General features: G+C 39.0%; 2 protein-coding genes across 5 annotated transcripts; both read left to right on the top strand.

The window, feature by feature from the left end:
- Positions 1-6,310: 6,310 nt before the first annotated feature.
- On the top strand, positions 6,311-9,609 carry LOC100540103 (secreted frizzled-related protein 2-like). Its single transcript, XM_003201948.5, has 4 exons — positions 6,311-6,597; positions 7,136-7,305; positions 8,157-8,249; positions 9,299-9,609. Exons 1-4 carry the CDS (start codon positions 6,311-6,313, stop codon positions 9,607-9,609), a joined length of 861 nt encoding a protein of 286 aa, XP_003201996.1.
- Positions 9,610-11,378: 1,769 nt separating this feature from the next.
- Positions 11,379-27,383, top strand: HDAC10 (histone deacetylase 10). 4 transcript variants are annotated; one of them, XM_010706185.4, is made up of 21 exons: positions 11,379-11,515; positions 11,891-11,957; positions 12,752-12,886; positions 14,547-14,643; positions 15,212-15,309; positions 15,388-15,492; positions 15,693-15,761; positions 16,404-16,530; positions 16,996-17,061; positions 17,422-17,481; positions 17,873-17,962; positions 19,160-19,266; positions 19,501-19,568; positions 20,032-20,308; positions 21,375-21,465; positions 23,029-23,114; positions 23,587-23,640; positions 24,090-24,174; positions 24,678-24,863; positions 25,294-25,453; positions 26,118-27,383. In XM_010706185.4, the coding sequence occupies exons 2-21, from the start codon at positions 11,893-11,895 to the stop codon at positions 26,132-26,134; spliced, it is 2,043 nt and encodes a 680-aa protein (XP_010704487.2). In that variant the 5' UTR covers positions 11,379-11,515; positions 11,891-11,892; the 3' UTR covers positions 26,135-27,383. The 4 variants fall into 4 exon arrangements, 3 of the variants coding, with proteins under 3 accessions (XP_010704487.2, XP_010704496.2, XP_085074370.1); XM_010706194.4 differs by having other exon boundaries at positions 11,512-11,649; XR_004159623.2 differs by lacking the exon at positions 26,118-27,383 and having other exon boundaries at positions 24,733-24,863; positions 25,294-25,437.
- The last annotated feature ends 13 nt before the right edge of the window (positions 27,384-27,396 follow it).

Below are 27,396 nucleotides of genomic sequence, written 5' to 3'. Positions count from 1 at the left end.
CAGCTGGTTCTCCTCAGAGCTCAGCATTCAGAGCTGCTTCTCTTCACTAAGCTGGCAAATAATACCAAAACAAAACAAAACAAAACAAAAAAAAGAATTTCCCAACTCAGCTAAAATGGCTTAGTGCAAGGTCGGAGATCAGATGATGCTGTGGAGCTGGATCTCAAACCAGTAAACAACTCTGACTCACTTCAGTAGGCGGGCAGCCTCCTCTAAACTACAGAAATTAAGAAGGAAGCCAGCAAAGTACTTTTCAGAGGGTTGGATGCAACATCTGGAATCAGTTCACACAGTGGTGGAGTTTTGTGTGAAGGGCTGCTATGTCTGACTTTAGCTATGGATGTTACCAATCTGCTGCTCTTCACTTGGCATGCAGAGATGTGGTTTGGCTACACATTTTAATCAAAATGGGTTACTGTGCTGCAGTTAACTGAAAAAGAATCACATAATCACAGAGATTCGAAAGACCTCTGGTGATCATCTAGTCCAACCTCCCCGCCACTAAAGCAGATTCTCTATAATAGGTTGCATGGGTGAGTGTTGAATATTGTCAGAGAAGAAGACGCCACAACCCCCTGGGAAGTTTGTTTCAGTACTCTGTCACCCTCATAGTAAAACTTTTCCTTGTGCTTGTATGGTGCTTCCTAATAGTCAGTTTATGTCTATTGCCCCTGTTGCTGGGCACCATCCAAAAGAGCCTGGCCCTGTTCACTTGACACCTATGCTTTACATATTTACAAAAATTGATATGGTATCCCCTCAGTCTTCTCCAGGCTGACCAACCTTTCCTCATACAGGAGATGCTCCAGGTCCTTTATCATCTTTGGGGCCCTCCACGGGACTCTCTAGAAGTCCTGTCTTTCTCTAATGGAAGGGCCCAGAACTGGATGCAGTATTTCAGATGTGGCCCCACCAGGATAGAGTAGAGGGGTACAATCACCACCTTGACCTTTATTGAAGACTGGACTAACATTGTCTTTTCTCCAGTCCTCAGGCACCTCTCCCATACCTTTGAAAGATGACAGAGAGCAGCTTGGCAGTTAGTTCTGCTAGCTCCCTCAGCATCTGTGAGCACGTCCCATCTGGGCCCATGGTTTTGTGTGTGTTGAGTTTGCCTAGACAATCTGACCAGATCTTCCTCCACCAACTTGCGAAATGTTGTGAGCTCCTTGAGAGTTACATAAGAAATAAGGGAGAAAAGTATGTTAGTGACAGTTGTAATAGCAAATGTCTCTTCTGTCAGAGTAAGAAGGGGCATTAAAAGGGTTCCAGAAGGTGTCTGCAAGAGAGTACCTAAAATGAAGAGACTGAAAATAAGCATGGAACACTCAGTCCTTCAGCATGTATCCCTCAGCCATCCTGTTACAGAGCTCAAGTGGCAAAATTCCAATCAAGTATTTGCAAAGCAATCAGGTAAAATTTACATACTAAATGACTGTGAGTGGGCATACTCATTTGTGGAGCAGTCACAGTAGTTTGTAATTGCCACAATTACAAATATATATTCTTTTCCCTGAGTCCCAAAACAATTCTTGAAAAGTGGTGCTATGCACATACTTGAGTTTAGGATGCAAATATTTATCTTAATTAAGCCAACCAAAGTTTAGTATACGTGTGTGCATTTGAATAAAATAGTTTGAAAATGCTTTTAGAAAAAAACTGTCTTTCCAAAAGTAGTCTGACATGGAAACTTGGCAATGAAGGTGAAGATATTATCCAGAAAATACTTTCTCTTTTCAAAAATTTAAAATGTAAATCTGCACCCTTAAAAACATGAGTCATGTCTTGGAGACTAACTTAAATTAACAACAAAAAGCTGCCAAGAATCCAACAGATAGAATCCATAATTTGAAATCCATTTGATTATTTCTTGACAAGGCTGTGTGTTCATCTCAATTCACCCAAACCACTTGTAGTGGGAACACTTGATTTGATTAAGTGCATTCAAATACATTTTTTAGACCAAGGAAAGAGATGATATTTTGCCATCATTTTTTTAAAGAAAAAGATCTTATTAATGCTAAAGGGAATTTTGCTTAGAGAAGATTTGCCCATGATGTTTCAATCCATATATTTTATGCTCTTTTATTTATTTGTGAAATCTTATAGACATTACATGAGTTTTCTTCTTCAGCAAAGCACGTATGCTGAAATTTGAATTCTACACAGATGCTTCAGGCCCACTGATTCCAACGGCATCAAAGAGAAGTGGGTTTGGCCAGCTATTTAATGGTATAATGTCAAATTCTGGTAGCCTTTCCTCCAGGTAGCTGGAAGAGGGAGAAGTTAGATGCAAAAAGCTGTCAAGTGAGTTAAAAGGGATCGGCTCCAGGCCTGCTGGAGTCAGCTGAGCACTCTCCCAGCCTTTTACGTGCTTAACTGATAGAGCTATCTCTTCTAACAGCCAGAAGCCAGACATAATTTTCAAGACTTAATGTGTTTCTGCCTTATCGTGATAATCAGTAGTTGGCTACAGGCCACAGACAAATAAAGTGTTGGGGATAGACAAGGCGACCCTGTTTACTTTCTCAATGGACTACAAATAGTTGGTACATACTTGCTGTTTACGCCTGGGCAGGACAGCTGATCCTCTGTGGTCTGAGGAAACACTCTTGACCCTGCTTTTACTGTCTTGCTCACGGAGTTTGGAAATGATGCATTGCACTCTCCTTTTGAACTGGCTTTTTTTTCTGTATTTGCCTGTTACAGACAATACCTCAGACGGGACGCAGCTCTGATATACAGTTCTGTGACAGGAAAACAGAGAATAAATGTCCAAAAGACTGCAAATACAACATCTAGACTCAACAGGAGCTTTTCTGCGTGGCAGGGATTATGCCTGAAATATGTAAAACTCTATTGGATTTCTTCCATAACAAGAAATCAAAGTGAAACTACAACGAAAGAAAACTAAGAAGAGAAACAGGCAGTGCCAGCCAAACCAGCAAACCAGCAACAATGAGAAACCCCAGCCTTGAGAAGTTTGATTTTTTAGCTCAGAAAAAGAAGAGACAAGTGGCTATCAGTACTGGCTTTGTGCGGAAGGTGCTCATCTAATACATGATCGGTGGTTTAAAAGCCTAAATTCAGACAGCCTGTCTGCCAGCTGATCTTCTTGTGCCCTATTTCCGTCTCTGCTTATCTGGTATACTTCAGAAATGCTATTTACTCAGGTTTTGTATAGCATTCAGCACATCTGTGCCTTTAGGTGATGCTGGAATCTGTAAATCCAGTACCTACATCCCTTTTCCTGACCCTTGCAATATCTCAACACTTCCTATTCAAATGCATTAATTGTCCTGCATCTCCTGTAATGTTGCCCAGAAATGCTGTCCTTGGTCTATGTGTGTGTGGGGATGAAATGCAGTGGGGTTACAGGTTAAACAGGAAGCCTGAGGTCAGAAACCAAATCTGGGTCACTTCACGCATCAGCTTTCTCTTTCACTATTAAAACAAAGTTTCCTCTGGGTTAATCAATTTCCAGTAACAAGGACAGAGTTCAGCGTGCCAAGGCTGAGCCTTCAACTACCCACATTACAGCTTTATAAGGGCATACAGTACTTCTGTTATTTAAAAATTAAAGCAACACTACAGCCGTTGTGATGGGTAAATCAAAGAGGCATTTTCCAAAAGCAGCCATGGTTCTTCCTCTGCTGGTTCATAGATACCATACATGAAATGAATGCTGCCCCTCAGGGTGAGCACATTGCTCCAGCAAAGCTGTCCCTGCTGCGCCAGCTGCCTCTCTGAAGTCCTCTGGGACTCTGGGTGCATAGCTGTAAGCTTTTGTCTGTGTCTAAGAGCCTTGTGCATCTGCAATTACACTTCAAATAAATTCCAGCTGAATATTGAACTAATGCTTAGATGAAGTCCCCAAATCCCTAGGTCTGTGTGCTTGCTCTCAAACTCCCAGTATCTTTGAAGAAAAATTCAGTCCCATTTCATATTAGGGTCTGAGTGGTGGCTCCGGGTTAATCTCTGTCTGTCTCCCTGGTAACAGTCAAAGAAGGCAAAACAGAGGTAGGAAGGGTCTCCAGCAACTATTTCTGTTATCAGAGTCCATCAGCAGGTGACCACTTCTCATATCCAGGAACAATAAATACAGCCTGTGGCTAATGGACTCACCCCACAGCTTTCTTCAAACGTTTCAGAGAGAATTAGCTGGTGGCCAAACTATGATGGAAGGCTGTCTAAACCTCAGGTCCTATGTTTTGTGCTTCCCAGTCAGAATGCATGCAGATGCTGCAGTTCTCTTGATAGTCTGCAAAACTAATATTTTATTTTATTTTATTTTATTTTATTTTATTTTATTTCATTTTATTTTATTTCATTTTATTTTAATTTTATTTTATTTTATTTTATGTAGCCTTTATTGGAGGAACCTCTACATATATATCACTACAATTAGAAATATCCCTCTTCTTTCAGCTGTTATGTAATTTGAATGTTCATCTTATGTGGCAAGAAGAAATCACAGTTTACTGTTTTCTCAGAAACAAGGTGTGCAAACTTTTACCTGATGGATTTTTTTTCCACACAACATCAATGAACGGCTGAACATCTGCAGTAAAGGAGAATCTATGGCAAAACAACAGCAGCATGAATGGATGCAGAAATCTGCTGGCTGACTGAGGACTTCCTATATAAAGTTTGGTTCCCCTGTAGCTGCTGGATGTCAAACTGACACATCAGAGACATCATGTTGTCTTTTTTTCCCCCAGTATATTTAAACAGATACTGTAATTTCTCCTGTAGCTTAGCTAAGAAAACAACTAAGGAAGAACCAGTGGGAGTTTGTCATTGATTTCAAAGATGCCAAGATTAATACTCCAAAATGTAGGTATAAACACGTAAATAATATGTAGCACGTAGTCTAAATGTGCTACATCTAAGTATAAGCACAAAAAGTTGCTGTTTCTGAAAGATGTATTTCAGTCAAGCACCAGTGATACTAGCTGATATGCTATTGTAAATGTGCTTTTGTCTAATAAAGCCAGATATTTTACAATAGATCCACCTACTTGTTAATATCTAAACATTTCTATAAATAAGAAATGGAAATTTAAAAACAAACAAACAAAACAAAACAAAACAAAACATACACACCCGTATCTAAATGAAAAAATATTAAAAATTTCCATTAGAAGTTTTGTTTAAATCTTCAAGTCTTTTAACTGTCTAGTAGCCCGACTCTTCAGTTCACAATAGGTAAGAAACATATTACTCAGATCCTGTCACCTTATCTGATTCCTCAGCTTCTTATCTATAGGTAAGAGCTATTTGTCAGTCCTATATGAAGAAGAGTAACAAAATACTGTCAGTAATTCTGTTAACTCTTAAGACATTTAATATTCATTTTATTTTGTTTTGTGCTACAGACAAAATAAGTAAATCCTTGATATTTGCTTACGCAGAGTTTTCTACAGACATAATTTTAATTAATTAAAATTATTAATAAAGATGGGAAATGATGAGTTCTTTGTAGAATTCTAAGTGTTACTAAGTTCATTTGAAATAATGAACTCCATACGTGTAACTGTATTTTCTCTCTGAATAAATACTGATAGCCACAACAGTCCTACAATATTTTTCCACCAGGAAAGGTTAAATCCACCACTGCATTGAATAAGTAAAAGATACAAGTTCTGTAGTCATTCTATAGTCAGTAAAATTGATGGAAGTTGAGAGCTTTAGCATGTCACAGCACAGGAGTCCCAGTTTCCAACCAAAATATTTGGTTAATAGATTAAGGCTGACTCTTTTTTGGTGCTTATGCAAATAAAGAAAGTGCCTCTTCTACATTGTAAAACATGGAAGAGACACGAGCAATTACCACAAGTAAAACATTTTCACTTGATAAGTCAATCTGGGCTGTTTTTTCTGGCTGGTCAGCAGTGTCTGAAAACAAAGGAGACACAGCAGCCCTAGGAGACAGCTTGTCTGCCCAACCACTTTTCTGGGGGATCTCTTAATTTGATTTAGAAAGCACATAGCAAGACTTCTAGGTGTCAAAATTTAATATACCACATAGCACCCTACTGCAGCTGATGCTGTCAGGCACGTGAAAGCCTATGGCTAATCTGTGTCTTTAGGGAATATACTTCTATATCTTGTCCCCACCTCCCTGGTTATCACAACAATCACTTGGATAGGCTATAAGATCTGGTGTTGTCTCAAGTGATTTGATAAGCAGACGAAAACCAAGGGTTCATTAAGCTCCTGGGGTATATAAGCCACAGGGTTTTCAGCATGCCCCTGTACTTGGGAGGTTTGACAGCTCCCTGTTTGGCAAGCTGGGACTCACAGGAAGATGTTGTTGACTGTAAAAATACTTGTTTTCATTGTGAGTGGTTTCCTAAGAGTGGGCACAGGCTTTGACATTGGATTATCCACCAAATGTGTAGTGATACCCAAGGAGATGGACATGTGCCACGAGATTGGATACTCCGAAATGAGGCTTCCCAACCTGATGGGACACACAAGCATGGCAGAGGTCGTCCTAAAATCCACCACCTGGCAGCACCTGGTGCACACGGACTGTCACCCTCATGTGAGGATGTTCCTGTGCTCTCTGTTTGCACCCATCTGCCTGGACACGTAAGTATCACAGCACTCAGCCTTTTGGCCAGAACAAAGATCAAATCAAATGTATGTTAATTGTAATGGAAAGGTGATCTCCGCTTCATCAGGAATAATTCTCTTAACTTTTTCATTCTCATTGGGAAGAAAAGCACTGAAAAGCTCTTCAGCCTTAATTTGCTTTGCGGAAATGAATGCTGTAGTTAAAAAATATTATATTTTAGTTTGTTTCAGTTGAAATTTTGTTCTTGTTAATTTAAAGTTGAATATAGGTGACAGTGAAACTAAATACCCATTGCAAAGAGACTCAGGCTCTTGACAAGGATTTTCTCAGATAGTAAGAAAAGCATAAATAAAAACCTAATAGCATTAATAAAAACATAACTTAATTCTGTACCATAGCAGAATAAGCCATTTCTAGAACTGAATTCTTGCTGAAGGTTGTCAAAGATGTATGTACAGAAAAGTATGTACTTTGTGCAGAAATCACTGCTGAACTACTTTGTTATCACTGAGTGAGTTGAACAGCTTCAGCCTGGTGCTCCCCCTGGTGCAGGTTCATCCATCCCTGTAGGAGTATGTGTGTTGGTGTTCGGGACAGCTGTGCTCCTGTGCTTGCCTGCCATGGGCACGCCTGGCCAGAAAGCCTGGACTGCAATCGGTTCCCTGCAGACGAGGACATGTGTCTGGCATCGCTTACAAAGGAATATAAATACTTGCACAAAGGTAGGTGGAAGGTGGCAGGGTGGCTGTACTGTATGCTGCAGGTAAACAAGATAGAAGGGACACAGTTCTCAGTCTGTGACTTTGTAATTGGAGTTGCATCTATACATACTTGTTTGTGCAGAGGGGGGGAAGTATTAATGCCTGCAGTGAAAACTGTGGCACTCCTCAGATGGTGTGGGTCAGCATCTGAATTCAATGAAGAGTAGTTGTTCTACACATAGCAGAGGAAGTGATTATCTCCCTGCACAGCTACAGGCACAGTATTTTATTTATTTTGAGGTCTCTTTACAGGCTTATCAACTTTATCAGGGATCTGATAAACTCACAATTAATTGAATTGGTCTTCAGATCAACTTGGAAAAGTCGGGAGGACTTATTATCTGATTTTCCTAAGGGAGTTAGTATGACATTAATGGTCAAATCTTCAAATGTGCTTAGGTTTATTTATTTATGTAAATAGCAGTACAAGTAAGTTGCTGCTGGCACACTCCAATTCCTGTGTTCTCGGGACTAGCCCAGCTGAACCTAGGATCACTGACAGAATTCTCACTTGACCCCTTCCCCACTACACAGCTGTACTGAAAATAAAACACTATTTATAAATACTGTATTTGATGTTGATGATTGAGTTTGTCAGTTTAAACAAAGAGTCAATGTGCATGGAAACAGAAACTCCTTTTCCTCCTTAGCCTTGTTTTTGGAGAAGCATGCGGATGCATACATTATCACTGAACAATTTTGTATTTTTTATAGTTACTCAAAGTTAAACAGCAAGCTCTCAACTTTCACAGCAGAAAACTAATACAAAACATTCTAAAAGATAATGATGAGACTTTGCCATTTCTTACCAGTCCTACCAAAGCCTGCATGCCAGACCTGCCCAGCAGTGGAGGAACTCTTTACACACAAAAGAGTTCCTGAAGTTTTCTGTGACAGTAATTTTGGTAAGTCCTTGTTAATATGGCTGCTATTAAACTATCAGTTCTCCTTCTAAAATACTTTTAAATTGGGATTAAAATCGCTGACAGCTTTTGCTGGGGTTTCAAAATCTTCATCCTGAGACCTTGGACACTGAGTCAACTTTAGGTTATTTTTCAGAATATGTTCTTTCTCAGCAAAAATTTAAGGATTTATTTTGCACGAATGACTTCTTCATCATCTATTTTACAAACAGCTTTTCTGTTCTTGTTGGACTGGCTTCACTGCAGTACAATATGGTATATGGAAAATATTTCTGGCAAAATCAGGCAAATAAACCAGTTTGTCTTTCATTAGTAATTAAACCCAGTAAAGCTTTGGTTGTTTCACCTGTGAATGGCATGTCCTTGTTACTTGTGCATTAATTGTTCACAATACATAGCTTACTGAAAAGACTCAGAGAATCATAAAAAATAAATTCTGACCTCATGTTATTTTACTGAAGTGACAGGCAATACTTCTGAGTTTGCCCTAGAAACGTCCTGCAAAGCCCTGTGAAGTCAATAGAGACTACTAGTGAATACAGCTGGCTTTAGATCAGGTACTGCAGAGAAATTTCACGCTAAGAAGTGTTGGTGGAGTTACTCATGTTAGACAGATGTCTACAATGAAAAGGGAGTATCTAAAAGGATGGTATCACCAAGCATTACAGCTGAGAGAAACAAAATGAGTTTCAGTAGAATAGTTTGGGCAAGGAGGTCAGCCTCGTGATATTAGAATAGCGCCAACAGCTTACAGTATCTAATTATCCAGTCACCATCCTGTATACAGTGACGGCAAAAATACATCTTTGTGAAAATATGTTTTCCTAGTTGCCTGATTTAGTGAAAAAATGATCAGTTACAAACTTATTAAAAAAAAAGTTTGAAAATCTATGCTGCTGTGGGAGAAGACGCCACTACACTCCATCACCAGGAAATATGAGAGTATTTTTAAGGAATCTTCCTGCTTTAACGGGTATTCATTTCTATATTTGAACAAACTGAGTGACTTACATGTTTCCTTTTTTCCTTAGCAGTGAAAGTAAAGCTGTCCAAAAAAAGAGCAGTAATTGGCGACCAAGAGTACAACATTGAGTGCCATGTGGAATTCATTACCCAGGGCTCACTCTTGCCTTATGAAACTCAGCACATGATACAGCAGTGGCTGCTTATCAATGAAAATTGTACACAGAGGATGACTCAAACCCATCGTCCTATGGTGTATCTCCTTGTAGGGAAGATTGAGGAGGGTATCATTTTAGTAAATCAGATTTACCGCTGGCAGAGAAGGGACTCCCAGCTGACTTTGGCCACTCAGAAGTGGAGGTACCATAAATGCTTGTAGATATTTATGTTATTACTTGTAAAAATCTTATTACACTTTTTATGCCAAACCTACATTGTAAATAAGAATGTACTATAAATGGCATGTAAAATCTTTGTTTCCTTTTAAACTGTATTATAAGTTGAACTTAAATCCAGTGTTATCAGGACTACTTTCTATTGTATTTTAGCTATTTGTGAAATCTGAACTTGGTCATCTATGTATAAAGGTTTGAATTATTGCAAAAATCTTTTGTAATATGTATAAAAACTGAAATGAAACAGTTTTAATCCAGTTCAGTACCTTTAGTGTATTCTTCTATAGGGTTCACCCTGCCATTTTCTTGACTTACCAAACTTTCTTTTGGTTAATGCTTCATTAATATACCTCATACTGTTCTATTAGATTATTTTAAAAGAAGGTGGCCCTCTGCTGGTCACTTTTGTCCGAATCAAAATGGAATAAATTGGAATAAATAACAGCAAACACAACATAGCCCAACCTCAAGAAGATCTGGTCATTTGTTGTCATTTTACATTGATCAAGATGATGTCTCAGTGGTAATGCCTCCGAGCACGGGGTAATTGCAGTTCTGGAATCTTTTTAAATCAGGGCTCCCTTGTTGAAAGGTCCTATTTAATAGTCAGACATAAAAAATGTCAGTGCACCAGAGGGTGATGGGCATGGAGCCGGCTGCCCAGGGCAGTGGGCACAGCCCCGAGCTGCCAGAGCACAAGGAGAATTTGGACACATGGTTTGAATTTAGGGTGGCTTTGTGTGGAGCCAGGAGTTGAGCTCGATGATCCTTGTGAGTCTTGGAATTCCAGCTCAGGCTATTCTGTGAATCTGTGATTATATGATTTTCTATCATGAACTAGAAAACTTCCGGAAACGATGAAAAAAAAAAAAGTTGGAACAACCTATATTCAGTTTATACTGTATAATGAAGACACTGTTCTGAAAAATGTAGGTGACTCAAAAGCTCAGTTCATTTGATCCCACCAAATCTGCAATGGTTTCTGCTGGAAAAATGGTAAATATTTAAAGCACTCCATCACTGCCCACAGATGCCAACTGCGCCCAAAGGCGTCTGACAGGGCTCAGGTCAGCCATGGGCAGCCCTGCAGGGAGCTACCCATTTAAGTGCCAGGGCAACATCAACCGCCTGGTCTTGGTATGAAAGGACATGGCTACTGATGCGAGCTGCTGAGAACTGGTTGCTCGATAGTCTGTGAGGTAAGGGAGGTCATCTTAGCTTGTGTCGATTTCCATTTATTTCTCTTTACATGAGGGGTTACCATACAGCCCTTTGCTTACTTGCTCTTGGATCTGCTGTATATTTAAAACAGCAGCTGTATTTGAACTATCCTGGGCATGATAACGCTGCTCTAGCTGCCAGCCCCACTTTGCAGAGCTCTGACAAAGTAAAGTGGAATTGGACGGAGCAATTTTTTCTTTATATGTACGTATGTGTGATTTAAGACCTTCTGCTATATACCAACGAGGTATGCAGCGGTGCCTGGTCTAGCTGGCAGCCCTGCCCGCCGCTGGGGGTTGGAACTAGATGATCTTTAAGGTTCCTCCCCGCCTAAGCCATTCTGTCATATTACGATGAGTGCCAGAGAAAATTCAACTCAGGAATTTCGGCTGGGAACGTTTCATCCCTGAACTACCAACTCTTCGGAAGCAAAACGCCCGCGCAGCAGCAGCAGCCACCTGAGGGCGGGGCTATGGGCGTTCCGTTGGACGCGTCACAGCCCCGCCCGCTCCCGCCATCCCACCCCGTGCTGCGAGCGGGCGGCGCCGTGCCCTCAGCCGGCGGTGAGGCCGAGGCGCTGCTTGGGTGGCCCGTGTGAGGACCGCGGTGTGCGGGTGCCTTGCGGGGCCGCTGAGCGCGAGTTCTCCCACGCACCTGTCTCAGCCTGGGGTGAGTACCCCTACACGCTTGCTGGCCCAGGTCTCGTCCCGGCTTGGCCTCAGGTCCTTATTCGCGGACTGAGGGAGCTCCGGTACCCTCTGTAAGGCACCGCACATCCCTCTGCTGAAGCCTGGAGCGTTCAGGTAACCGGGAATCCAGCCCGCGCGGATCCAGCTTCCTGGGCCGTGCCCGCCGTTCTGCCCTTTGAGCTCACTGGCCAGCCTCTCGAGGCTTCTTTGTTTCCACTTTGTACTTAGAAGTCTGAAGTGCGAGATCCTCCAGCAGGCCGATGCCCTGCGTACATACGTTCTCACTGGCTGTTTCTCGTATCTGTTCTGTATCCGAGATACACACCTAGGGACCTCTCCTTTGTTCTGTCTGTAGCGATGGCTTCAGGAACAGCCCTGATTTACGATGAGGCAATGACCAGGCATAAGCTGCTTTGGAACGAGTAAGTCAGTAACGTCCTGTCCTTCTTATGAATTGATTCTTATCAAGAAAGTACCAAGTAAATGTATTTTTTTGTAAACGTGATGTGGAGTGTGTAGTGACAGATAACCTGGTAACTTTCCTGCTGAACAGAAAGTCTGCCTTCTCGAAAAACTTTTACTGTTAATTTGTATCTAGCTACTCTAATACTAATCTGAAGCTGGATCTGAGAAGCTGAAGCCCTGCAGACCAGCAGGCCTTAGTAAGGGGTTCTCTAAACACTGCAGTTTAAGCTAACTAAATTGCTCATAAAGCTAAAGTATCACTGACCTTGGAAAAATTTATGGATTTACTTTCTCAGCTGAAACCCTTCAATTAAGTTCAATTGGAAATTGATACATGCAGCTGGCTCACACTTATGTAAATTAGACCAGTACCTTTGTTGTGCTTGAAATGAAGTCCTGTCAAATCATCTTCTCTGCTGATCTTCTCTGTAAGATCTTCACTTTTAATCTCAATGTCTCCATGTCCGTGGTAATCATCGCTACTGTAAGCGGTGAGAAAAGAAGGAAAAATTAATGTTGTTATGTCTCTTGCACAGAAATAAACAAAAATTTATTTTTGCTTACAGATTTTATAATCGTTTGGCTCAATTCTAAACTGAAAAGTATTCAAAGAATTTTATTATAATTATTTTACTCTCACGTGTCCCTCTGAGGATATTGAATCTTTACTTACAGTGCATAGTAGGCATTATTATTACTTGAAAGCTGTGCTGATGTGTATTGTAGTAATATGAATATCACTTATTTTCAGTCCTATTTGTGATATTGAAGTGCCAGAAAGACTGTCAGCCTCCTATGAGCAGCTTCAGTGTTACCATCTTGTGGAAAGATGCATCCCTGTGCCTGCTAGAGAAGGAAGCGAGGAGGAAATCCTCTTAGTTCACAGGTCTGAAATTTATTTTTATTGCCATTCAGTTTAATCTAATAAAATAACAGATGTCATACCTCCAGAGCATGTTTTACACCATTTAAAAATACCTGGTCCTAAGCTCAATAACTTCCAGTAATTTCAGTGGAAAATGTGTCAGGCTGAAACTTGTACAAATCATGTTGACTATGCTATAGATGCTGAAGTATGAACGAATTTACTGTTCCATTGTATCACCACTTCCACTCTTTGGATTCTTGAGCAGTGATTGCTGATTTGAATACAATGTTAAAAGTAAGTTCCTAATTTGAAAAAGTAGGAAAACTGATAACCACCTCTTTCTCCCAAACATCTTTGAGACAGAGTGAACCAACAGAAAAGCTTTGTAGCTAAGTCTATGGGGGGAATTCAGAGGATGAGCTTCTAGCCCCTTCTGAACTCATGGCACTAAAGTCTGCTCTGGCACTTGTCACCTTGGTGTGATAGCTCTGCAACCAACATGCATGTTGGTTGTGTGCTCATTTTCCCTTGTTAGGAAGCAGTGAAATAGCACCTTTCCTGAAGGACAAGGGGAGCTGGGAGCAAAGCATGATGGCAAAGCAGGCAGAGGCAGGGTCTGCATAGGCAAGGGCACAATCCCACAGTCCCCAAGGGAAGTGGGCAGCACAGATCTGATGCTGTTAACCAAACTCAGCTGAGAGTTTAGATTGCTTTGTAAGTCTGCAGTGACATAGCAGACGTGAGGTTAAGTTAGAATAACATTCCACAGGTCAGCATGGAGGCCCACATCAGTGGAGTTCAAGGCTGAATGCAGAGATGGCTATACAACGTAACTAAAATGTATCCAGGGTGAGCGCTTTACCTTTAAAACAGCTCCCAAGTGAAGGGTGGGTAGGCTTTGCTGAGGCTTCTTAGAGTTGTTTGAGGGAACTTCCACTGGGGCTTCATCTAGCTTGCTTCCTTAAGACCATCAGCTGTACTGTCTTTAAACAAGTTCTGAACCCAGCAGCAGAACCCCAGGAAACAACAGTTTGCATACAGGTGACCTGATGCTTGTATGAGGACAATGGCTTGATCCTGAATCATGCTTAAATTTTCAGATTCCAGAACAGTATTTTTCCTCAAAGTGTTCCTATTGGAGTGCAGTCGGCTCTGCCTACCAATCTAATTTATATTTGCAGTAAGTACATTGCTGATCAAGTACTGAAGAGACTTGATAACAATTCCCAGTTGAGTTGTCCCTTCTAGATGGCTTGGGACAAACAAATTCACTAAGGTCTTGTCTTCCTTTCCAAATGTAGAGATAACAGATGTCTTTTTTTTTTTCTAAAGACTTTCATATTGAAACAAGTGCATAATTCCTACAAAAATGTTGTTTGAATTCACCATTAGGTAAGAGGCTGCTGAGGAAATTAAACTAGTAATTACACAATCATTGAGCTTTGTACAGTTTTGTTTTTGATAGCATCTTCATTTTGAATCCACTGCTTAGAACTGTTTATATTAGGTAATGCTAGTCTGTCTCACTTTGTTGTGAAACTGTGGTTGCTTTGGATGTCCAGCAAGAGGAACACACAGAACACATACGTGGTAGCTTTCATTACATTTAAATCGTATTTAAAAACTGTAAGTCTGTTTGCTTAGTTAAGTGTTGTGTTAATCTCCCTCTCCTCTGCAGTTCAGAACACTTGGAGGCCGCAAAAAGCACACAGGCAATGAATGAAGAGGAACTGAAAAGAATCTCTGGAAATTATGATTCTTTTTTCTTTCATCCGGTGTGTAAGTTAAACTGCTTCCTGTAGTGGGATTTGCAGATATTTGTATTATTGCATCTGTGTGATGGTTTTCTAAGTAGGGGAATGCTGATAATAATTTGTTTTGCTATCTAAGTATACTTGCATGTGTTTATGGCCTTCTGTTGATCCGTTTCCAGTTTAGTGCTATGCTGTAATTTAAATTGATAAGTGTTCTTTTATCTGTTCTGTAATTATATCATGCCACTATAGCATACTACTCAAATTTTAATTTTGCTTTTGTTACTGTAAGGTTTTGCTACTTATTTTCAGAGATGCCAGTAGAACCAGTCAGTTCGATACGTCCATCTCTTATTTCTTATCTCCCTCAGAGAGAACATCCTTACAAAGGACGTGATGATTACAGATAAACCTAATAGAGAGCTCACTGGCTTTTCTGTTGTAAAATTATGCTTTTAACTAACTGCGTATAACTTCATTAGGATAGACTTATGTCAGTTTCATACTGGGTCACAAAGCACATTCTGCAAGCTTTCTCTAAAGCTAGCTGATGAATGATTGATAATAACAATGAAATTCTCTTTTTTAGAACACTTACCACTGTGCCAGACTAGCTGTAGGAGCAGCTTTGCAGCTAGTGGACTCTGTGATGTCAGGAAAAGTGTGCAATGGAATGGCATTAGTAAGGTAAGAAAATGTGAGAAAGTCCTCACTTCTCACCAAAATTCCCTTTGTTATGGATAATGATATAAAACTTTGTTTTAGACCTCCAGGTCACCACAGTCAGAGAAATGCAGCTAATGGGTTCTGCTTGTTCAACAACGTTGCTATTGCAGCAGAATATGCAAAACTCAAATATGGTCTTCAGAGGTAAGAGCATAAAGAAGCTTTTCATACACAAGTGTGATGTTGCATTATTATTTGACATGGTACCATTTTAGAGTAATATCCAGAGCCTCGTGGGTGTCACGTACCATTTTGGGTCAGAAAATCTTTAGTCATCTGCACTTCCTTTAGACCTACGTGCCATGGTTCTTCCACTGAGTGTTTTATTTTGCTTTTCTATGCAGAATCCTAATTGTTGACTGGGATGTGCACCATGGGCAAGGAACTCAGTATATATTTGAAGAAGATCCAAGGTTTGAAGGATGTTTTTTGTTAGCTGGCTAAATACTGCATGCTTCTGTAGGGAATAAGATTTTTTTTTATACTCCTAAAACTAGAATCTCACAAAATACAAAGTGTTCTTCTTGCTATTTTAGTGACTTGGTTTTTTTTAACCTGTTATCAAGTAAAGGGGGAACAAATCTAACAAGAAGAAACAGATAAAATTATTTTTGCATTAAAAAATAACAAACACAAAATGAGCAATATGAGTTTTAAGAAGATTATCAGTAGTAAGATCTCTCTACCAAGATTTAGGTAATATCTCTGTTCTTTCTATTCAGGAATCTCTCAGTTCAAGTGCTAGTTAGATAAAACACATGAGCTTTATGTTGTTTTCTGAAAAGCCCTGGCATTGGGTTCTAGAAACAAGTCTGTTCTACTGAGAATGTCCTGCCTTTCATCTCAAGGGAACGCATACATGACATTTCTAAAAGCTATCCTAGGTTAATTTTGACATAGGACCTTCTGTACCAGCTTTTACAGTCAAAAGCTGCTCAGAGAACTAAGAGGAAAAGATAATTATATTTTCATGTTTTCACTATATGTTAGAGAGTTTACTATAGGGTCAGTTTTGGAGCCTTTTTGTCAAGCTGGATTTTTCTTGTATCTTTCAGTGTTTTGTATTTTTCCTGGCATCGCTATGAACATCAGGAATTCTGGCCATCGCTCAAAGAATCTGATTATGATGCTGTGGGTTTGGGAAAAGGAAAAGGTTTTAATATAAATTTACCTTGGAATAAGGTAAATGTTATTTACAGCACAACAAAGCAAATGCAATAGCTTTATTTCTTATGCGTTAGACAACTCTTTCTGAATATGTGCTACTTTGCTTGCTTGGCAGTTGTAATAGCATAGTGTATCTTATTCCTGTCAGTGAAATATCTTCTAAGAAATAAGGCTCAGAATGTCATGTTTGTTTGTTTCAAGAGAGAAGACACGTGCATGTTGTTTTTTCTTCAGTATCTTGCCTAGCCACTCCTGGGAGTGCTTCAGGAGATGGTTATGTCCGTTCTTGTTCAGCAGAGAACTGAAGACTCAAAACGATGGATATTTGCATCTAGTTTTTATACAGAGGAGTTTGAGCTGATCTTACGAGGCTGTCTTGTCTTTATCTTTTGGTATTATCTTCCCTTATGTCTGGAAAAACCTTAGGAAAAGCTATTACTTCAACAGGAAGATCTGATCTGTATTTCTCCCATTTTGCAGGTTGGGATGGGAAATTCAGATTATCTTGCTGCATTTTTTCATGTGTTACTTCCAATGGCTTTTGAGGTACTTTTTTCACTGCACTGTTCTGTGAATAGCAAAATCAAGGACTATTTCTTAAGTATCATTAAATGATTTGTAGAAATTTGCTACTTAAAAGTAGCACATTTAACACAATTTCTGCTGATGTGAACCATGTGCTGATTGACAGAGTACTATTTATGAATATTAGCTTTCAAACAATCAGTACAAAACCCTACAACTTTCCCATCAGGAATAATATTATCAATGCAATCTTATTTATTTACTTTTATTCAAGGAGAGTCTTTATTTGTGTTTATGTTTTGGCTGAAATAATAGCTGAGTACAGTACAGTTGAAATGCAATGCAAAAGAATGTGCTACATTTCTTTCTGTTTTGTAACAGTTTGATCCTGAACTGGTTCTTGTCTCCTCTGGATATGATTCAGGAATTGGAGACCCAGAGGTAAGTAACATTTTGTGGTTTGTGTTGTCAGTCATAAATGTGTTTGTAAAATATTCCTACATCTTAAATGTCCATTGATTGCTATGTGAAAATTCACTTTGACCAAGTTAAAAATATGTTTGAGTCTTTAAGCTGACCCAGCTCAATAAATAGCACACAACCTATGAAGATAGATTGTCCTGTAGGCACAACTCCTGCATCATCTTTTTGCACCTTCCTTTAAAGCAGTTGGTTCAGCATTTTGTTGGATACAGCTAGAGGCGAGCGTTCCTTTATGCTGAGGCTGAGTCCAATCTTACTTATTTCAGACCATCTACCTATTTATTTATTTTTCTCACCAGTGTTTTTGATTCAGGATTTCATCTCTTAACAGAACTTTTCTTTAATTTAGGGTCAGATGAATGCCACTCCTGAAGTCTTTGCCCACCTTACCCATTTCCTGATGCAGTTAGCTCATGGGAAGCTGTGTGTCATCCTGGAGGTAAATACTTCTGGAGCGTAACAAAATAATTTCTTTTTGTATCTCCTCTTAGAATCAATAACAGAAAAAAAGAGTAAAATTTGGCAGTGCTCTTAGACATGAAAAGAAGTGTGTGTCTTTATTATTATTATTTTAATTTAAAACGTTGGAACAGAGGAACGTGTGCTTATTTTTCTGGAAACAGCCTCAGTTGTGTTCAGTTCTTGTGCACAGTGACTACAGAATGCTACTCTGGACAGTTCCCACTTCATTAAAACTTACATAGGGAATAAACTGCATTACCACTTTCTGCAACTTTGTCTTACTCCTGAAGAATTTTTAAAACCTTTAGCATATATACACTATAAGTTGGTTATAGAGCCTGTGCTACATTCCCGTTTGGGGAATTTTTTTGTTTGTTTTTAATAGAAACATCTAACAACATCTTTAAGAGGTCTCTTTAAAAACAATTTTTTCCTCCTTTTGAAGTCAATGTCAACTCCTCTTCTGCATGGTGGAGAAATGGTCATTTTACTGGTAGATAAGTTTGTGAATCTTTCCAGCATGATCCCAAACTAGTGAATTCCTTAGAAACTGATTCAGTTGGCCTCTGTTTTGCTTGAGCTGTTTTCCATCACCATTTCTTCAGCAGGTTATTGTAGATACTGCCTGAAGTGCAAATAATCATCTCCTCACGATGCAGACGATATGACTGCTCCATGAATGGAATGCAGGAACGAGTCTGTCATCTTTAATTCAGTCATCTTAAATCTATTTTCATTTCTCTTCCAACTCTTGCCAAATTATCAGGACAATGATATTTTAAGTGCCAGGCTGTGGGAGATTTCCCTTGTGCAGATATTTTAGAGGACAGCAGTAATTTTTACTTTCTAAGGAATCTTCCACAAGAACTATTGAAGGTGGTATGCCATGGGAAGGGAGTGGGAAAAGAATGTGTTTCTAGAGTTACAGGGCAAAGTCACAACTGATTTCCAAAATGAACTGAACCATGATAAAGTGAATAGAGTTGTCGCTTGCCACTGAACTTCAGCAGGTAGCATCTAACTTAATTTTTTCTATGAAACACTGACCTAATTGTGTTTGCATACAATCTTTCAGTTCTGTAAATTCAGATATATTCAGTTTGATTTATTTCCCGTGACGACTTTCAGACTTCATGTGTATCGGCCCCTTACGTGGAACGAAATGCTTTTTTAGGGTGGGTACCATTTGAGGTCCTTGTCTGAATCCGTCTGCATGACCGTAAGAACTTTGCTAAGAGATCCTCTGCCTCAGGTAACTGGAGAAATGGCACCTTGCCTAAGGTAAGCATAGGAATCATTCTAGAACAACCTATGTATTTATCAAAGATATAAAGATATGCAAGCTTTGAACATTTGCCTGCCAAGGTTTTAATGTGACTTTGTAATCTATTTTCTGCTTTGAGACATTTCTGCTGTGATTTTATTTTTTTGTTGGTGTTGTTTTTTCCCATTGCAGTAAATTATTTCCCTGCTCTTTCATCAGTACTGATATTGTTAATCCTGTTTCTTTCACAGCGCTATTGAGTCTATCCAAAATGTGAGAGCAGCACATAAACCCTACTGGAAATGGTTGACGTATGAAGGTAATTAAATGGGATTGGTAAAAGGATTCATACAGAAATTCAAAATTAAGATTATTTCCTCTGGTTTGAAATAATTGAACTACCAGTTATTCACCAAATGATTGCTGGAGCGCTGAGAGGCTTCCTTCAGGGTCAAGTCTTCAGCTGGTCTGAAAAAAATATATATATTGTTAACTTCTAGAACTGTCAAACATCACACTAAAAAGTAGTGCTTTAATATCTTTGTTTGCTGTGTGAGGGAAAAAAAAAATGGTGGAAGTTTTATTATCACTTACAAACTTTTTCTAGATTAAAACAATTGTAGCGTCGCTGAAAAATGTCTGTGGCAAAATATTGCAGACAGTGCATGGAAACAAATATAAACACTATGAATACGGGTATACTTTATTTTGCAAATAAATGTGACTAAATATTTACATACTGCTCACAAATTAATACACGGGAAACTTTTTTTTTTTCCTAGACACATCATTTTTGCACAACTTGAGCACCAAATCAGACTTAGTAAAGACTGCTGATACAAATCCCTGTAGAGATGATGAAGCTAAGATAACTGACAGTAATGGAACTGACAGAATAGAAAGATTTTTGGAGTTGCACATGAAAAATATTGTATTTCCAGTTCCTCCCATCAAAACAGCAACAACTGAGTTGAAAGCTTCAGCAGACCCAAACACCTTCCCAGTACACCTTCATGTTGTGAAGGAAATGGACAAAAATGAACTAGAAGCTCTTGTCAGGTTGGTCGTATTTAATTAATTTTCAACTTAATTATGAGGATGAGAGGCTTCAGAACAAACTATAATCTTATTCTTTCTCTGCCATTGTCTCTGTGGCATCAGTCTACTCAATCACAGGCAGAATTACTACTTCTGAAAACTTGAGACATTAGTGTTAGTTATCATTTTTATCCTTAAAGTCACAGAATCATATGGGTGGAAAAGGATCACAATGATCATTTAGTTTCAACCCCCTGCTACGTACAGGGTGCCACCCCTGCCCAGAGCCACATCCAGCCTGGCCTTGAATGCCTCCAGGGATGGAGCATCCACAACCTCCTTGGGCAACCTGTTCCAGTGTGTCACCACCTTCTGTGTGGAAAAACTTCCTCCTAATATGTAACCTAAATCTTCCTAAACCTAAAGTTTAAAACCGTTCCCCCTAGTCCTATCACTATCCACCCTCGTAAACAGCCGTTCCCCCTCCTGATGATATGCTTCCCTTCAAGTACTGGAAGGCCACAAGGAGATCTCCCAGGAGCCTTCTCTTCAGCCTTCCCAGCTGAACTAGCCCAGCTCCCTCAACACTTCTTCATAGGAGAGGTGCTCCAGCCCTCTGATCATCTTAGTGGCCCTTCTCTGGACTCCTTTACATAACTAATCAGAATATTTCAAGAGAGAGAGGACAATGAAAATGTGTTAATTTAGAAGTAAGGTGTTAGGAAAATGCCTCTAAGATCTGTGTTAGCTTTTAGCTGGAAAAGGAATACCCGACTGGTCTTACAATTTCAGAAACTCAACTTTCTAAATTAGAAAGTCTCATTTTGACAGCACTTTATTTCCTGAGTATAATCAGGCATTTTTTTGTTTTCTTTTAGTGCAAATAGAAATAGGTTTAGAGAGCTCACAACTGTTAGGCAGGAGCGTTGTCATCTTCCTGCTAGAGCTAGGTCTTTTAGAATAAATGTGTAGTATTTATAGAAAATGTACTGCTGTCAGTACAGGCTGCAAAATACCATTACCAGGATGCTCTCCAAAAGTGCTGTCATATCTAACCTAGTTTTGCTTCGTGTGATTCATTTTACAGTGATTTTCATGCAGACCTTGTGGAAGCAAACAAAACTTTGCTCTTTCTTGGCAGTACATTGACCATCCTAGATAAAATACTTAAGAAAGAGGTAAAGAGAATGTGGTTTAATTGAGGGGACTGGGGGATTGCCTTCCTGATTTCTGCTTTTACTACACTATCATCTGGATATTAGTTACTGCCTATTTCATAACCCTGCTGATCTCAACTAGTCTGTGCTTAGCTAACAAGAGAGGATGTGAGATGAAAAAGCATTTTAGGAGTGGTTAACCTCAAGACACCTTTCTAATTATTATTGGGTAAGACGTTATTCTGCTTTTCTGCAGTCACAGCTCATAAGGCATCACTCTCAAACATAAGGATGAACCAGATATTCATTCTTCCAGTTGCTGTGGACATAAGACTGTATCAAGCACCGGTGAGCAGCAAGGAATCTGAGAAAGATTTAAACTTCTGCATGGAGTTTTGTCTGCAGACTTCAGGAGAGAGTTAACTTCTGCAGTACCCTATAAGATAGCAGAGTATGCTAAGCTGTACTCTCTATCATTATATGTACAATAATTTATGCAGTCATTTGTTTTCCTGGCCCTTCACCCTGATTGCTTTCATAGAGCAGCTCAAAACACCACTGTGCCCTATGATTCTAAACAACCATTCCAGTTCAGCACTCTGATCCTTCCACAGTCAGGAATGAAGATGAGGCAGACTTAGAGGTTGCAAGATTGTATTTTGACATTCTGAAAAACAAAGAGAAAAACAACAAGCAAGTTAAAAATAAAATGCCACATTTATATTATGCAAACAGTCTCATTTGTTAAATCAGTCAATCAGTCTCTTTTAATAAAAACCTCTTTCTAAAGTACAAAGCCAGTGAGGATTAATAACTGTGAGAATGGCATCTTTCTTGTTAGTTGTCTTCCTGTTGTTGGCAGTCATGGCTGTAGATTTTGGGAACAAATTTCTGTTGTTATAGGCTGCATGTACCTCTAAGAGAGCCTATAAATAGATTAGATAAACTACTGGCAGAAGGAAATAGCATCTGCAAGTAATGACTATTTGAGATTATATTGAGGCAGTGCTGAGATTTTGTGTTCACAGTCAGAGGAGAACTGAGGAGGAAGAGCACACGTTGTGTTCTTGCTTATGTTCCCTTATATTTCATGAGGAGTTCAAAGCTCTGCACAACACAAACCAGCACTTAAATGTTGACTGATTAATACTGTCACCATGTTTTCTAGAAAGTAATGGCTCACCTATGTTAAAGGAAGAGTCAGAATTCTGGGACAGCTTTCTTTTCATAGTGTCTGTCTTTCCAGTGTGTTTTGCATTCTGGCAAACTGAGTGCATCTGGTCTGCAGACTGCTGAGAGAACCACTAAAGATGACCTTCACCTATATAATCTACTTTTACAGTTGACTTTCAATGCAGGACCATGCACTTGAAATAATACAACATCTTTTAGCGTAATAATCAAATGTGACCTTTGTGTTGTAAATGAATTAATAACATCTTAATCTTAGGATCTCTCCCCTGCAGCTGTGGCTTTGTTTGAATGATACATAAGTAAAAAAAAAAAGCAATTGGTACAAATAAGAAATGATATGATCTTGTGCAGCACTAATTACTTCTGAATAAAAAAAGATATCTTTTGCAGGTATGCAATGGAATTGCAGAATCACCTGCAGCTTCTGCTTCTGTTGCTGTTGCACTGAGACATTCTCTTCATTTTGGGTTTCAAAGGTGAATTTTTATCTTTTGCATTTGGTACTCAAAATGTAAAAAGATGGAAGTGGATAAAATATGTCAGGTTGCCTTTGTTGAAAGGCTTCATTTTAAAACAAATGTGCATAGCTTTTTTGATTTGCAGTAAAGACAGTATTGCATATGACAAAATCCTTGTGCCTTACCAAAGGCAGAACACCTGTAGGGATCAATGCTGTACAAAGTTAGGTTTTCTGTGCCAGATTTTGGCTGCCTTTGACCTAAGGGCATTTTCTTGGCTTAGTTTCCCCAGGAGTAGTGAGAGAAGAGAGTTTTTCCCCTTGAGGTATCATAAATTTCTTTATACTCCTAATGGACCAAGTTCAGAGAGGTGTATATTCATTTTATTTATTTAATCTGCATGCAAACTCTTTAAACCAGTTGTATTAATTGAAAAGAATTACTGCAGGTACAAATGAATGTATACATGATTTTCCTTTGTGTTCTACAGAGTGCTTTGCATCTTTGTTGGAGATACGGATATCATACCGAGCACGGAAGATGGGTGAGGCTTCTTTTTAATTTAGGAAATCAAATCCTAGGGATGATAACTGTTCCTAAGTCACCATACGTATGATAAAATCTGCACTGAGAAATCGGTTGTGAATTGATTTTTCACTGAGTTTAACCTGAAACAAAATACAGAGCAAGCCAAAATGTATTTCTAAAAACAAGCTTCTATTTCTAAGTTCTGCCTTATTAGTTTAGTGGTTGGTTTGAAGTATAACCCTTCTATATCAATTTAAATTTGGATTATTACTGAAAATATAAGATTGAAAATACAACTTTGAATATACAAAATAATAAAGAAGGCAATATTTAAAAGGGAATTTTAAAATGGTAAGACAAGATAGGGAAGAAAGTATACATAATATTGAAATCATGGATAAACCAGAGCTTTTTATCTCACTGGGAGTTGTTGGTGAAATACTTGGATGTGGGTTTCAATTGCAGAAAAATACTCATCATACATGTTTGCAAGAAAGAACAGACTGGAAAGAGCAGCTCTAAACACTATGTTGTACTAAACTGGAAAGAGGTAAGGTGCACTTTGTGAAAACAACCTAAGATAAAAAGTTTGTTGTTTTTTTTAAAACAAAGAATAGAATAGATTTATAAATTCATAAAATGTCATTGAGAATTATACCTCTCACTGCAATTGGGACTTAAAAAAAAATTTCTTTGCTCTTTCAATAATGCTGCTCCTTCACAGACCTTTAATGTGAATTAGAGTGCATGGTTTGAGTAAGCCTGCAGTGGCTGTTTTGTTTTATGTTAGAGAAGGCAGAGTTGCAATGCACAGATGCTAAGGAAAATATGAATAACCAGTGTTGCTCAAAACTGCACGTTTAATATAAGGATTGCTGTGAAAATAGATCAATATTCTGCTCCTAGGGTCAACAGACAGCTTTTTGAATCTCATGTTATGTTGGGTTTGGGGTTTTTTTGCCTTTTTTTTTTTTTTTAAATTATTTTCCAATCCTACCTATGAGCATTTTCAGCTTTATGTTTATTCTAAATTGCTTTTCATTGCTGTTAAAGGATGCTGATGGGAATGACTTCTTTTCTGCTGTGCTTGGATTCATTCTTCCTGTAGCATATAGTTACCAACCCAACTTGATAATAATAGCTGTTGGAGCAAACAGGAGCCTTGGAATAAGTGGGATTTCTCTTATTATTGGTCTGCTACAAGGACTAGCAGAATCTCGAATTCTTGCAGTGATTGAGGTAAGAAATGGTGCTACAGCATGGTACTTCAGGTGACCTGGGACGGAACCCAAATCAAGCAACAGCGTGTTGGGTGTGAACTGCTCTGAGCTGCTGTCTTCTGTCTGTGTTTATTATGCTGTCTTTGGAACATCTGAATTGTTGACATAAATAGCCCATGTTTCTGTCTGGCCTGAGAACAAAAGCAGGCAGACACATACTGAGCTGTAGGCAGCCTGCATGACTGAGAGGCTAAGGCATGAATGGAAGGCCTGAGCTAGTGTTTGTGTTTATGTGCAGCAGATTATCCAACGGTTTGCCTCAGTTTGGGGACTGGCTTTGCTTTCCACATGGAATGTGGAATCTGACTAAAGATATTTTATGACCTTTTTCCACCTAATATGATTGGAAGCAGCCCACTGTTCTGTTTGTTTGTTTTTTTCTTATTTAGGACACAGACATAAATCTAATGCAAAGTGTAGCCAAAGCACTTGCAGGTGCTTCTATGCCTCATTTTGGAGTTCATGTGCCTCCTACCCAAGAAAAAGTAAATCAAATAAAAAAATTAAGAAACCAGCTTCAGCAGGACTGGAAAATGCTTCAGTGCTCAGGTGAGTAGTCTTTAGTTCTTATTTTTCTAAGAATATATATATTAATAAAATACAACTGAATTCTAAGTCAGTGGGAACACACTGATGTAATGTGAGCAGTATGAAACTTGCATGCCCTTGATTCTGCCCCTTGAGCCTGAAAACACTGCACTTCATAGCACAGTGTGACTGTACACTTTGAAACTCTGAGTGTCATTGCTCCAAAAATGTATATTATTTATCCTGAAATAAAGCTACCATAATACTACGAGTTTAAATAATGGTTAATAAGATGTGCACGGGCTCTGATTGCTGATGTGTTTTCTGAAGATAGCGTAGAATGAGGTGGCATTTTAAAATAATGAAAAATAATTTTCCTTAATTCAGTAGTGGTTAGTTCTGATTAAAGTACATTCACACGTAGTTGAAGACCAGGTAAAGGAAATCAGTTTAGAAAGGTATGTGGGCTTTTAAGAGTACCAACTTACAAACAGTTTTCTACTGAATAACCTTTTGTTTTTAAGCAGAATATTCATAAACAGTGGTAAAGGTGGGCATCTAACTCTGAAAGAAAATGCTTTCAGAAGAAAGGGTCAGAAGCAGTGGCCTAGCCCCAGTAAAATTGTTCTTATGGACTTGGGAATGAACTTGATTAATAACTTCATCTTACTGGTGTTCTTTTCAGTGAACGATGGAATTTAAAGCACTTTAAAACCTTTAAAAACTTGTATGCAGCAGAAGAAAACGTGACACTTCGTTTTGCCTTTCAAGTCACTGGGGAAAAAAAGATGGTCGATGTCTAAGCAGAATAAGAGCCATTGACAGTTTCCTTTTTTTTTTTTTTTCAAATACTTACAATCCATATTTTTGCTAGGGTGCTATGCTTGTACATTCTGTGTTGACACTATGCAACTGACATGTGAAACCCAGTCCTCTGCTGAGTTACTGTGCTCTGAGGCCTGTGTTGTATGTGACTGCAGAGTCAGGCTTGCACAGGCACTAACTTGACTGCGTGAATGTTTGCAAACTCCAGAAGCTAGGAACGTGAAATGAGCAATTGCGATAGCCAAGCATTTCATGATAACTCAGTGTGACACCTGACTGCACTACCACCATCTCACTGGGAGTTTGAACTCAACAACAGGTCCTTCAGATTAATGATACATTCCTAGGACTTAAAAGATTTACCAAATACGGTCTTTTCTTTAATTTCTGTGACTGACTGATGAGAGAATGTTTAAGGGTAGCAGCCCCACAGCAGCAGTGTGTGCATTTCCCATCTCCTAGCATGTGGTTGAGATGAAATCTAATCTCCTGAGCTACATAGAGACAAGGAGAAAAAAATATAATACTTTGCATAGGTAAAGTTAATCAATATGTTATTGAGTAAAGCAGTGTAAAGACTAAAATAACATTTATGACATATATACATTCTCTGAATGTTCTGGGGCTATGGGGCTTCAGTCTGCTTTCCTTTCAAATGCAAGTTTTCTATATAAAAAATAAAAAGCACTTTTACGTTTTGGTGGTGGCCTCAGGCTGGCAGCTTGTGAATTCTCAAAACAAAATGGACTTCCTGAGGCAGCAGCCACACTGTGCCTTGGTTTTCAGCACTCCTTTCTGTACTCGTTTCCAGGTGCGTGTCTCTGTGACTTCAATAATGTAACCTTCTGCTTTCGAGCACTTAAAATGACACGTATCCATTAGGCTGCTTTCCTACTGCCGTTGGTACTGGGATCAACTGCGCACATTCTGTTTAACTAAATCAGTCCTCTTAGTCCTATTTTTAGGACTGTTTTTGGAAAATTCTGTGTCCAGTGTGTTCTCTCCCAGGCGGCATCCCACTTGTTCTGTTTTGCTGCCCTCAGTAAGCCATGAGATGTAGATTACATTTATTAAAACACGACTAAGAAGGCAAAACTGTATTTTCAATAAAAGAACTTTGCAAGTACTGTCAGAACTCT

The sequence above is a fragment of the Meleagris gallopavo genome, chromosome 1 (genome assembly GCF_905368555.1).
Source record: "Meleagris gallopavo chromosome 1, MGAL_WU_HG_1.1, whole genome shotgun sequence".
Classification (NCBI taxonomy): Eukaryota; Metazoa; Chordata; class Aves; order Galliformes; family Phasianidae; genus Meleagris; species Meleagris gallopavo.
Note: the sequence above shows the minus strand (reverse complement) of the source record. Positions and strands in the feature narration are given on the sequence as shown.

Excerpts from the sequence above, each read along its gene's own strand:
- LOC100540103 (XM_003201948.5), top strand. The coding sequence starts at position 6,311 with ATGTTGTTGACTGTAAAAATACTTGTTTTCATTGTGAGTGGTTTCCTA. Across the intron at positions 6,598-7,135 it reads GCACCCATCTGCCTGGACAC|GTTCATCCATCCCTGTAGGA; the intron begins GTAAGTATCACA and ends CCCCTGGTGCAG. Across the intron at positions 8,250-9,298 it reads TTTCTGTGACAGTAATTTTG|CAGTGAAAGTAAAGCTGTCC; the intron begins GTAAGTCCTTGT and ends TTTTTTCCTTAG.
- HDAC10 (XM_010706185.4), top strand. The coding sequence starts at position 11,893 with ATGGCTTCAGGAACAGCCCTGATTTACGATGAGGCAATGACCAGGCAT. Across the intron at positions 19,267-19,500 it reads GAAATGGCACCTTGCCTAAG|CGCTATTGAGTCTATCCAAA; the intron begins GTAAGCATAGGA and ends TTTCTTTCACAG. Across the intron at positions 23,115-23,586 it reads CTTCATTTTGGGTTTCAAAG|AGTGCTTTGCATCTTTGTTG; the intron begins GTGAATTTTTAT and ends TGTGTTCTACAG.